This window comes from Coffea arabica, chromosome 8e (assembly GCF_036785885.1).
Source record: "Coffea arabica cultivar ET-39 chromosome 8e, Coffea Arabica ET-39 HiFi, whole genome shotgun sequence".
NCBI lineage: Eukaryota > Viridiplantae > Streptophyta > Magnoliopsida > Gentianales > Rubiaceae > Coffea > Coffea arabica.
Window position 1 is genome coordinate 12565373 of NC_092324.1, and position 13422 is coordinate 12578794.

Below are 13422 nucleotides of genomic sequence, written 5' to 3' on the forward strand. Positions count from 1 at the left end.
AGCTGGTTTCCTCTCCATTAAAATAGGGACTCCTAATTAAAATAGGATGATACTGGTAGTAGAAAAAATAAAAATCAAATCTCAAGTAACTTATTAGTTATGACTTTCAATTCTTTAGTTGGCCTGATTTAAAATTGTAAATCATCGTGGCACATTAACACAAAATTACACAAATTACAGTAGTTAACACACACACACAAAAGGCATATACTACACTTTTTCTTCCATCGTTTATTTACTTTTGCGAGAGGGTGCAAAAGTAAATCAAATTAAAGGTCCTGAAGTGTGAAGACCCCACGGACACACACACATACAAAAGGCATATACTACACTTTTTCTTCCATCGTTTATTTACTTTTGCGAGTGGGTGCAAAAGTAAATCAAATTAAAGGTCCTGAAGTGTGAAGACCCCACGGACAGCAAAGTCTTTCTAATAGTTTCCACGAATTTGCATTTTAGCTTCATTTGCAGCTTGGGCACCTTCGTCTTTCAAAATCAAGTCGTTGGCTTCTTCTTTTTTATTTCCATCCTTTTGCTTTAGGACGTTCTTTCCTTCTTGACAATTAATACTTCATTTTCCTGCAGTTTCTTTCTTCTAAGGAGCCACTATCGTGGATCATGGGTGAAGAAGGAACATAATATATCACTATGAGCAAAAGATTATAAAAAAGAGAGTATAAAACCCTAAAAAATAATTCGAAGGTCCAAATGTATCTAAAACTAAAAACATTTCAGATCTTTTTTTTTTTTTTGAGGCATAACACTCAGATCTTAAAGAAGCACACAAATGTCTTATAAAATCAAAATTCCTGAAGTTTAGGACAATGATACAACGATAATGTTAGAATACTTCAGAATTTTGCTCTACCATCTTTTTCGTATGGATTGACCTACTAAAATTTTTCTTTTGACAGTGCCATTCTTGATAATCCATAAAATACTATCCTCTTCCAGTTTGTCTTATTTTTCTCACAGTATTTTTTTCTAGTTTCTGGTTGCTTTTAAGAAATAAAGATATGGATTAGAATTTTATTAAGGTCCTTGAAATCACAAATGCACTCAAAAATTTGTGCAGCTTATCAACTTATAAATATTGGTAAGACTAAAAACTGCTTAGACTCTATATACTCAGAAAATAATGGCCAACAATATTAAATTATTAATGTGTGCCCCTAAAAAAACAAAGTAAAAAAATGACAAGATATCGTAGGTAACTTTTGACTCTCTTTAGTTGGCGTGATTTATCATTGCAAACCCTCGTGGCAAATATTAACCCAAAATTACAGTAGTTTAAAAAAAAATGCTCATTCACACACACACAGACACACATACAAAAGGCATATAAATATAAACAATCTTCCCTTCTTTGTTTATTTCCTTTTGCAAGCTGGTGCAATGGCTGCTCCTTTATCCGTTGGAAGAACCCACAATCAATTGAATAGCACTGAAGGGTGAAGACACCACTGACTAAAAAAATCTTCTTGATAATTTCCTCATTGCTGCATTTTAGCTTCTTTGGTCTGTAAGGCAGCTTCGTCTTTCAAAATCAAGTCGCTGTTTGGCTTCTTCTTTTACATTTCCATCCTTTTGCTTTAGTTTTTTCTTCCCTTTTGGATGATTATGGCTTCATTTTCCCTCCAATTTCTTTCTTCTGATCTGTGATTACGATATATACTTTCTAGCATTTCATCCTTAACTTTCTCACACGACTTTAACAATTTTTCTGTAGTAAGGTATCAAGATGACAAATACACTTACAAAAGAATTAAAGAATATGGGACCTGAACTTTCCAAGTTATGACTAGCAACAAGTTTCACCGGTGAATTTTAAATATTTAACTAAAGTAACTGTTTTGATATAGGAATCTGAAATAAAGGTAATAACTCAATCAACCCAACTACGGCCTTTTCAGCCTATCACTCCAAAATATATTCAGGAAAAGCCAATAAAATAATTCCTTTCATTTTTTTAGTTGGGATTGCATGGATAGAATATTACTTAGAAAAACTTTTGTATAATTCACTGTAGCATGTTTTGTAGTGTAATGTATTTAAGATAAATAAGTAGTTGTAAAACATGTTTAAGTGCAATTAAGAAAATAAATATTCTTTTAGAGTCATCACAATGATATGCAACACAGGCGTCCCACAAATTAGCTATCATTGCATAAGTAAATCAGTAAAGGACAGATTCACATTTGAATATGTCTGGAAGCCTTTGCAGAATCAAAGACTTGTAAGTTCAGCCCCATACCTTTTATATTCACAGATCTGAACGCGGTTTTGATTTGTTGACCAATAGTACTGAATCACACATTATTAAAGTTCATCATATTACGAACCGATGACCAACTCTAATTTCTTCCTTCTCTGTACAAGGTCAAGGAGCCTCTCTTCCTTTCCTGATATTCTCAAGTTAAAGAAAAAGACTGAAAATGGCAGAAACAGTTCTCTCTTTTGTGTTAGATCAGCTCTCAATTTTTCTGCGTGAAGAGGGCAGATTGTTGGGAGGGCTTCGCCAAGAGGTTCAACTCATCAGCGATGAGTTGGGGCACATGAGAGCTTTCGTGGGAGTGGCAGAAACAATAGAAGAAGGTGCTGATCCCAGGCTCCAAGAATGGATCAAGCAAGTACGAGAAGCCGCTTGTGACACTGAAGATGTTCTTGATGAATTCGTAGCTCGCTTTGCTCACCATCAGTCAACAGGGTTCTATGGCTCTGTTAGGAAAATTTTCAACTCCATAAAGACTTTGCGAGCTCGTCGTAAGGTTGCTGTGCAAATACAAAGCATCAAGGCCAGAGTAAAGAATATATCTGAAGGGCATCAGAGATACCAATCAGAATTCGGCGGTGCTACCCAAGCGGCCAAGTCTCTTGTTGCTGTTAACAACACAACATGGCGCTATAGCAGGGATGATGCACTTCTCGTGGAAGAAGCTGAACTAGTGGGCATTGACAACCCCAAACAACAGCTAATTTCTCAACTACTCGAGGGGGATGATTCCCAGCTCAAAGTTGTTTCTGTGGTTGGCATGGGAGGACTCGGTAAAACTACCTTAATCAAAAGAGTCCACGAAGATTTAGCTATTAAAAGGCATTTCCCAGTTCGTGCCTTTGTAACTGTCTCTCAACCATGCAACTTCCAGGAGCTACTGAAAGACTTGACTCGGCAGTTACACAATGAAGTGAAGAAACCAGTTCCGGAATCAATTGAGGCAATGACTGCAATTCAGCTGAAACAATGTGTTAAAGATTTTCTTCAACAAGCTGAAAGGTATGCAATTGTGTTCGATGATGTATGGGATGTGGAATTCTGGAATGCAATTAGATTTGCACTACCCGAAAATGGCTATGGCAATCGTGTATTGCTAACAACACGAAAAGCTGATGTAGCCTCTGCGTCTTGCAACAAATCTCAAGATTATGTCTTCAGAATGGCGCCACTGTCTTTCGAGGATTCATGGACCCTATTTTGCAACAAAATTTTCAAAGGAAATGGTTGTCCTGCCCATCTAACAGATGTTGCAAAAGGTATATTGGGGAAATGTCAGGGATTGCCCCTTGCGGTTCTTGCAATCAGTGGGCTTTTGGCTATGAAAGATTTGAATATTGCAGAGGAATGGGAGATGGTTCGACGCAGCCTAGTGGGTGAATTAGAAGGCTCTGGTATGCTGGACAGGGTCAAAAAGATACTTTCTCTCAGTTACAATGATCTGCCCTGCCATCTTAAGACCTGTTTGTTGTATTTAAGCATTTACCCAGAGGATTATGAAATACGTTGTCAGAGACTTGTTCAATTATGGTCAGCTGAAAGATTTGTAGGAAAGAGAGAAGGAATGACAATGAAAGATGTAGGCTTCAATTACCTAAGAGAACTGGTCAATAGGAGCCTAATTCAAGTGACTGAAAGTTTTTACGAAGGAATCCCCGAGACTTGTCGAATCCATGATCTAGTGCGAGAAGTTATTCTTTCCAAGTCAAGGGAACAAAATATGATCACAATTACTAATATGATCACAATTACTACTGGACAATACACAAGGTGGTTATCTGAGAAGGTACGCCGTTTGGTAGTCCATAGTAGTAGCAACAACACCGAGCAGCACCAGGAAAGCCAATATTATTGCTTTAACCACCTTCGATCGTTTATTACGATTGGATCCATGAATCCACTGATATCCAGAGCCTTGTTATCTAAAGCTTTAAAGAGTAGCAGATTGTTAAAGGTTTTGGATTTGAGTGATGAAGAGACATTGGAGGAAATCCCAAATGAGATTTTCAACTTGTATCATCTCAGGTATCTGAACCTATATGGGACAGGAGTTAAAGCAGTCCCGAAATTCATAGGAAAGCTTCGTAATTTGGAGTATTTGGATTTGGGTGAAACTCAAGTCAAGGAATTACCCATGGAAATCCTGAAGCTACAAAAGCTTGAGCATCTTATGGTACGCACAAAAGTTGATGTTTCTGATGAAGCTTATGGATATCATGGGTTTAAAGCTCCATCAAAATTGGGAGGACTTCTTGCCCTACAATCATTAACAGCCATAGATGCAAGTAGCGGATCCGTAATAGTTAAAGAGATAGGAACATTGACTCAATTAAGACGATTAGTGATTTCAAATCTGAGAAGAGAAGATGGAAAGGAGCTCTGCTCCTCCCTTGCCACCCTCACTAGTATTCAGCTACTACACATTGGTTCAATTAGAAATGATGGTGGTGATTATGAGGTACTGGATCTGAATCATCATCATCAACAACAACATTCTCGTTCATCTTCAATGTCTTTTTCATTTCTCCAATCTCTTCGTATGCTAACATTGTGTGGCCGCTTAGAAAAGATGCCACAATGGATAGCTCATCTTCAAAGCTTGGTAAGAATAGATTTGAACTGGAGCAGTTTAAGGGATGAGGAGGATCCGCTTGAACCGCTCCACCATTTGCCAAATTTGGTTACTATTCAATTTTGTAGATCTTACCAAGGAGAGGGGTTGTGTTTCAAGGCTGGAAGATTCCCGAAGTTAAAGGATTTGTACCTAGAGAAATTACAAAAGTTGAAATGGCTGAAAGTGGAGGAGGGTGCATTACCCAGTCTCCACGAACTTAGTCTGGATACACTTCCATTGCTAGAGGAGTTACCTTTGGGAATTCAGCACTCAAGGAATCTTCGAAAACTGTATTTGGTTGAGTTGAGTTCTCAACTGATTGAGAAGCTGGAGAATCTAAATGAAGATACTGAAGATTATAGAAAAATTGCACACATTTCTGAAGTTGTCATTGAATTGTGGACAGATGAGGGATGGAAACGTCGCCGGCTATGGGGGAAGAAGATGTAAATATTCCTCTTTTAGTAGCCCTGCCTTCCTATTTCTTTTTATTTTCTTTTTGCACTTTTGTTTGTAACTTCTAAGTTTATAATTTGCTTTATCTTTTATCTTGTTGTATAAATATTGTATTGCATAATCTTGTTTATATGCGGTATTGCACTCTTTTTTTTTTTTTTGCTTATTTACTTTTTCTTTAATTGATTTAGCAAATAATTTAGAGGTTGCAGGTTACAAGTCTATTAGTATCTTGCACACAATTTCAATATACAATCCAGAACACTAGCCTAAGATTTTGGTACAAAATTAATACATGTAGCCTATGTTTATACACTAGTATGACTTAGAAATTGATTTCTCTAGTAATTAATAATATAGTAATTTTTGGAAAAATAATGGTTGTATCAGTTCTCTATGCTCATCCATCTGTATTTTTGTGACAAATTTTGAAGGAACACATTAATATTTTTAAGTAAATTATTTTCAATCATGCCCAACTGCTATGTATGAATAAATATTATGTCAACGATATGACAAATCCACTTATTACAGTCATGAAAACAATTTCTTTTTCTATGAATTCATAATCGAATGTTTGCACTGTAATGCCCAATACACCAAGGTTCATTTTTAAACCAACAATATTGAAGTTGCTAAAATTGAGAACTTTTACATCGCACGCTATAATTTCTTCTTCTTGTGATAAATACTGGTGTAATACATCACAATCATGGTTTAGTACTTACCACTATTTGTTGATGAATGCAGTCATATTCATAATCAATATTTGTAAGGCAACAAAGAAGTATAAAAACCAAATAATAGTGCTTTGTTTGGAAACCAATTTTTCTCCAAAAAAAATTTAAGTTTTTTTGTGAATATAGTTTTGAATCACCTTTTTATCTCACACGCATTAAACCGTTACAACGCATTTTTTATGTAAAAATTCTAGAAAATAACAATCCAAATGAGACGTTTAGTGTCCTTAAAACACAAATACTTCTCGACATTATTTGGGATTGTCACAGACCATGGCGTTATATAACAAACTAACGTGTTGGAAGTGGAAGAGTCCTTGAACAACACAGAGAAATAGGAAAGCTCAGGTCTAGTAATTATGGCCTCGGATTAATAATTTTGAAGTTTCAGGAAAGAATTCAGAGTACTCTAGAAACATACAGGCTCAAATTTTGTGCGGCTATTCTTTGCTTAGTCCTAAATCAATTCATTCCATAGATGCAATTCGTGCCAGTGATTATTGGTGCAACTGATGGACAAGAAATCTATGATCTAATAGAGCTCAAATTACTTCAATTACTGAAGACCTGTTTAAACTTTCATGCAGCTTTTGATGAAAAGCCATAAAATAGTCTATTTCCACGCTGCAAAAGACATACACCTAAAGGAAAAGATTACAAGACAAGACAAACATATCAAATGATGCTTTAAAGAAAAAAGCATATCAAATGATGCTAATAGAAGATTTAGACTATGTTTTCAGACTCGGACCGGCAATCGACTCGGCCGAACTCAGGGGTCAGGGGTCAATGTGTTCGATTCGATAAGGGGTCAAACCAGATAACGTCATAAATACGTCATATATATATATATATTCTGCAAATCAAATTTACAAAATATAACCAACAACCCAATCATCCAAATTTATATCCATTTCACCGAACAATTCACCAAATTCATCCAAATTCACAAAATTTACAAAATAGGAATCCCATACATGTTCAATCCTTGACAAATAGCAATCCAAATAAGGCAACAAGTTCATGTTCAATCCTTGATAAACATCAATACAACACTAAAAAACTGGCACAATCAGAGGATTCTTACATCTTCCCGCTTGTTCAATACTGAAGGACCTGAAGTGAGGATTATACTACTAATTGAGAAATTCACTAATGGACCAAACCAGCAAAACTTTTATATTTTACATCCCATGTTCCAGCCACGGTCAGAAAAGAATATAGTTAATATATCTAAAAGATGCAATTGCAATTCTTTGCACTTAAGAATGGCGTCAACATGTTGACTTAACCTTCTACTCAAAGTGCATATTGTATGTCATATAGGCCACACTTTTTTTCAAACTCACATAAAAGAAAAGCATATCTGAAGCATCTTGAGACCATCAAAAGATTCACAAGAATTTTCAAGTCATATCAACTTTAGGAACTACAAGAGTATATGAACCCAGATTTTTTATAAGTTACCACACTATCAAGAATGTAGCACTCGATTAGAAACAAAGAGACTGCCAAATCTAACTATAAAGAACATACAAGATCAATACAAACTGGACCAGCATGCAAGAACTTAACCTTTTTGTAATCTAATGCATCCTATAAGTTACAAGAATTTTCAAGTCAAATCAAAAGATTCACAAGAATTTTCAAGTCATATCAACTTTAGGAACTACAAGAGTATATGAACCCAGATTTTTTATAAGTTACCACACTATCAAGAATGTAGCACTCGATTAGAAACAAAGAGACTGCCAAATCTAACTATAAAGAACATACAAGATCAATACAAACTGGACCAGCATGCAAGAACTTAACCTTTTTGTAATCTAATGCATCCTATATTTGTCAATTATCACAAAATTGAAAGTCTAGAATTTAATAAGCAGGTTAAAGCTCTCAGCTAATACCCTGCCATCAAGTTTACATGAAACTTATAACTTTCTGTTATATAGAAGTAACTGAAACCATCTGCCTAAGGGCATCTTTTACAATGTCCCCACTCAATTTTCGTCATTATAGTCAGAATACTGCCAATGAAGTGGTACGAAAAAACACTTGAGGAAAACAAACCAATCAATAAGGAGGTAAGACTGACGAACCAAGCAAGAAAGAAAGGTTCAAAAGGGTTTTTCGTTTCCTTTTCATAAGAAACCAGAAACGCCTAAAAAATGTTCAAGTCCTTGAGGCCTAATTCCTCCGAATCAAAGAAATGGCCCAATAAAAAATGTCCAGAGAAAAGGGCAGAAATATTCTTCTATTCCATCTATTTTTTCCCCCACAATAACATCCAGAGCATAACGATTTTCTTTCCATCATCAAGCAAAAGTGAAGAATATAATTAGTCTCAGATTCTAAAAATTACCAGATTGAGCTCTGACCTCGCGCGTTGCTTGAGCCTTGAACTCTGAAGAAACTAGCGATGCTGCAACGGTGGAGGCTAGAGGTTGAACGACACATGATCGGCGGCAATCGCGATTAGGAAACGATCAGTGATTATGAAGAGACGGCGGTGGAGGTTTTCAGGGTTAATCTCAGATTCTCAGGAACGAACGAAAGAGAGAAGCAGAGAGTTGCGTTTGTCTAATTTCGTTCCATTTTTTCCTTTTCTTTTTGTTTTTTCAGTCAATCAAGTATTGAGTCCAATTTTTTAATAAAAAAAAGGCAAAAAAAAGAAAAAAAGAAAAAACCGGGGTTAATTTGATTCTCCGGTTCACCGGTCAAACCCAAGTTCTGACCGGGTTTGGCCGATTTTTTAATCCCAAGTTTTTTACCTAGCTCGGAGCGGATGCCTGGCCGATTTCCGGTTTGACCGGCCAGTCCAGTCTGAGTCTGAAAACACAGGATTTAGATGTACAATCTGCCCCTCCCCGCAAGCTACGCACAATGCTACCACATAAATCTCAGTATGTACCAAATAGAAAGCAAATGATTGCTGGTATCAATTACCAAAAGTAAGCTAAATGCTGACGTGCCATTTGAAGCTGCATCTGTGTGAGTGTGCGCAGAACCCTAGAGAGAAAGTGTCTGAGATTTATATTTTACAAGTCATGTAACTTGTAATGATGCCCACAACTATCAAAATTACGTATTTATATCATATCTAACCAAATTCCTTGCATCCTATGCATCATAAAATGCTTTGCCCTGCAAATTCCTAGAAAGTTCTATGCAAAGGGAGGATGCTTTTCCATGCAACACTTTCCGAGAAAAATTCTATGCAAAGAACTCAAAGGGAAGAAGGTCAACCCAATACCAGGAAGGATTCACACGATTCAGATATTGCCGCATCATGGGTCTGATTCATGTGTCTCTATCCTTCAAGTTGACTAAACCAGTCTGTATTTGTTCTTGTGAGGACTCTAGTGTCATTCAAAGAAAGTGTCTTAAGACCTTGAGCAACGGCATCTACAGGCGTGTATATATCTCTCACTTGCCATCTAGGTTCCTGATCGTCCAACAAAACAAATTTCAGCATAAATGGAGAATAAAAAGAAGAAATTTTGTTAGAGAACAATCGTTGACCATGTCATTGTTCTCATTACCGTGCTACTTTCCAATTTTTTATCAAAAGTAACTTAAAGATCATGCTAAATAATACATACACAGTTAGCATAACATACAAGGCGCAGCGCAACATGTCAGCATAAATTCCCAGAAAGCGAAGGTCTAGAGATTATGATACAAAAGGAGCACAAAGTTACTGCAGCATACCTGTATGCAAGGTGTAATATGAGTTCCATTCAATATTATTTTCTGTAGTTTTCCACCAATAGATTCCACTCAAGGCTTCAGTGTCTCTTCAAGAATGTCAGTCTCATCAATTGCATCAACATTGAACTTGACCTGAAAAAAGAATCAGATAGACTAAAAAGTGAACATCGAAGTTGGAGCAATTCAATCAATTCTTGTACTTGAATAACATGCTCAAACCAGTAATGTACACTGAACACTGTATGACTTCTGGAAACAGTCGAGATTCTTAGAGGGTGCTGGCCTCAACTCTGAAATTCCTTCAGCAAGCTGAAGTAACATCCATTTGAGGCAGATTGAGGATTAGAGAATGACCAGAAGACAGAAAGAGCAACTGAGGATGCTCACCTCGGCCGCCCCGCATGCCCGAGGTGAACTCACCTCGTCCGTCATCAGAGCTCATCCGTGTCTCGGGCATATCCCTTAAGCTCGGCCGGATCCCCAGTCTACCGTGTAGGTGACCTCGGCACCTCCACCTCAGCTGCACGCGGATGATGCCAAGACACCTGACATCATCCCGGATCAGTGCTTTATCTGAAAAGCACTGTCGCACTTAATGACTACTGCGAAGGACTCCTCGTCACCCTGTCCAGGCGGCTACAGTGTCAGAGTCAGGCCCCCCGACAGGGAGCAGACCCGTAATGGCAGGACATGGGTCCCACCGGCATAAGACCTCCGTCCTGCCCTTCACTCTCACTCTATAAATACCCCACACACTCCCAACAAGTAAACACACTGTTCATTCTCATATACTATTATCTTTCTCATTCTCATACTAACTTAATCGTCGGAGTGATACCAGGGGAGAAGCCCCGCCATCCACTTCAGACGTGAGGATACACCTCACTTCATCTCAGAGGGGCTTGATTCGGGTCGGTTCAACTACCCACCGAAAATCACCTCTTCAATTGGCGCCGTCTGTGGGAACGAGATCACTGTTAAAATGAGATCCACGCGCTCCAGAAGCGGAAGAGTTCCCTCAATTGGGGTTGGGCAGACCTCGGGAGCCCAGCAAGATCGTATTTCTGAAGAACAAGGGTCTCCAAGAACCCAGCCCAATAACGAAGACGCCATCGCCAAGATGGCCGAGTTCGTGGCTGATAACCCAAACATCTTTGAAGAACTGGGGAGGTACTTCAAAAGGCAGGGGAAGGAAAAGGCCGAGTCTTCAAAGCGAAGGCCGACGAAGTCTCCTGAAGTGCCCTCAGGGGAGGACTCCGATGAGGGGCGTCCCTCTCGGAGCACCTCTAGGCGCGCCTCCTCCAAGGCGACCTCTAAAATGGCCTCCATCTCCAGGGCATTTTCCCGGGGACTGCTAGGGAAACGCGCCGAGAACCCACCTCGGCGCCCCGGGGGCCTAGCTACTGACTACATGAGGGCTCCGCCCTTCACTGATGACATCAATGGGGAGATGGTGCCCCCAAACTTTAAGCTTCCAAATTTGCACACCTATGACGGCCGAGGTGACCCCGAGGATCACCTCCGCGCCTTCATCTCCGCATTCTGACTCTACTGCGTCCCCGACGCCGTGATCTGTCGGGCTTTCCCCATCTTCCTACACGGGACCGCCCGAAAGTGGTTCTGGAGTTTAGAACCGGGGAGCATCTCCTCCCTGGATGAGCTGATAGACCGGTTCATCCACCGCTTCGTGTCGTCTCGACCAATAACAAAGACTTCAGCTTACCTCTTGAACCTGCAACAGGGTCAGGGCGAGTCACTTCGCTCATACGCCCAAAGGTTCAATGAGGAGAATGTACAGATACCTGACCAGAACGAGCAGGTAACTATCGCTGCCTTCACCAACGGGTTAGTGGCAGGGATCTTTAACACCGAAATCCATCGGCAGTACCCCCATACACTTCGGGAGCTCTGGGAAAGAGTGGACCAGGGAATCCGAAGTGAAGATGTAAATCGCATGAAGCGAGAAGCCCAAGCATCTCGTACCGGGCAAGATCCCCGGAGGAGGAAAGACACAGGCCGAAGTGAACAAGGCCGAGGTGAACAAGGCCCAAGTGGCACTTCAAACCAACTCCGAGACCGCCGAAGTGTCTTCGACCGGATCGTGAAAGGCAGATCATCCATCTCGGACGCCGAGCTGACCCCCCTCAATTCGAGTTGGACCCACGTCCTGGCTGTGATGAGGCAGAATCACCTCGGCCGCAATCCTCCCGAAATTCCGGGGAGGAGAGATAAAAGGAACTCGAACCTCTACTGTGCCTACCACCGTGATGTAGGGCACGAGACTGAAGACTGCAATGACCTGAAGCGGGAAATCGAGAATTTGATCCGGCAAGGATACCTGAAGCAATTTGTCCGCAAGGATGGAGGCTTCAACCGAAGCGTCTCCCACCGGGAGAACCGGGGCCCCCGCCGAGACGACCGACAAGACACGAACATGCATTGCCGAGGTCCCGAGGACCGTAGGGAGGACAAGCAGCCCCCACGCGATGGCTCACCGGGCTACGGCCCCAACATCGCCAGGGTGATCAACACCATCGCGGGAGGACCAACGGGAGGAGACAGCCAAAACTCCCAGAAGCGGACCTACCGCCAGGCCGAGATGGAGGTGACCGAGCCGAGCTCTCGGCTGTCCGAGGTCATCACCTACGGTCCCGCTGACCCCGTTCCTACGGCCTCCAGCAATCATGAAGCTCTTGTGATTGAAGTCCTCACCAACAACTACGTAGTCAAAAAGGTCTACGTAGACCCCGGAAGCTCGGTAGACGTCCTGTACTACCGAACTTTCGAAAGTTTGAAACTGACCAGGGAGCAACTCACTCCTGTCAGAACTCCCCTCGTGGGATTCGGGGGACACGTCGTCCACCCGGAGGGCATGTTGACCCTGATGGTAACAATCGGGCGTCATCCACGCTGCCGAACTGTGCCTGTCAGTTTTGCGGTGGTCAAAGCAGACTCCCCCTACAATATGCTGATAGGCCGGCCCACGCTCAATGCCTTGAGAGCCGTATACTCCACCTACCACCTGAGCTTTAAATTTCCAACATCTGCGGGGGTGGCCGAGGTGAGCAGCGATGTGGGCGCCGCCCGGGAGTGCTACCTCGCCACCATTCAAGCAGCAGTCACCCCCCGGCCCTCACCGAGGTCAGAAGAAAAGAGGCCAGCGGTCCTCTCCATAGACTGCATCAACCCTCAGAAGGCAGAAGAGCCCAACAGGCTGGAGCCCGGGGATGAGGTGGAACTGGTGGTAGTGGATGAAGCGAAACCTGACCAAGTGCTCCAAGTAGGGGCTGGACTACCCTCACCCCTGAAAGAAGAAATGATCTCCCTGATCAAAGACCACCGAGACGTCTTCGCGTGGTCCGCGGATGAAGTGGTCGGAGTGCCACCCGAGCTCTTGATTCACCAACTCAACGTTGACCCACAGGCCCGACCTGTGCGACAGAAACGAAGGCACTTCGGCCCCGAACGTAGTCAGGCCATATCGGATGAGGTCGACAAGCTCTTGCCGGCCAAAATGATCTACGAAGTCCAATATCCCACCTGGCTGTCCAATCCAGTCATGGTCAAAAAGGACACCGGTGGATGGAGAATGTGTGTCGATTTCACCGACCTCAACAAGGCCTGCCCCA

At 41.3% G+C, this 13422-nt stretch overlaps 1 protein-coding gene and 1 pseudogene across 1 annotated transcript; one reads left to right on the top strand and one right to left on the bottom strand.

Moving 5' to 3' along the window:
• The first annotated feature begins 2435 nt into the window (after window positions 1–2435).
• LOC140012659 (disease resistance protein RPM1-like) lies at window positions 2436–5336 on the top strand. Its single transcript, XM_072060939.1, has one exon. It carries the CDS (start codon window positions 2436–2438, stop codon window positions 5334–5336), a length of 2901 nt encoding a protein of 966 aa, XP_071917040.1.
• Window positions 5337–8969: 3633 nt separating this feature from the next.
• Window positions 8970–13422, bottom strand: part of LOC113704531 (uncharacterized) — a 43596-nt pseudogene continuing 39143 nt past the window's right edge.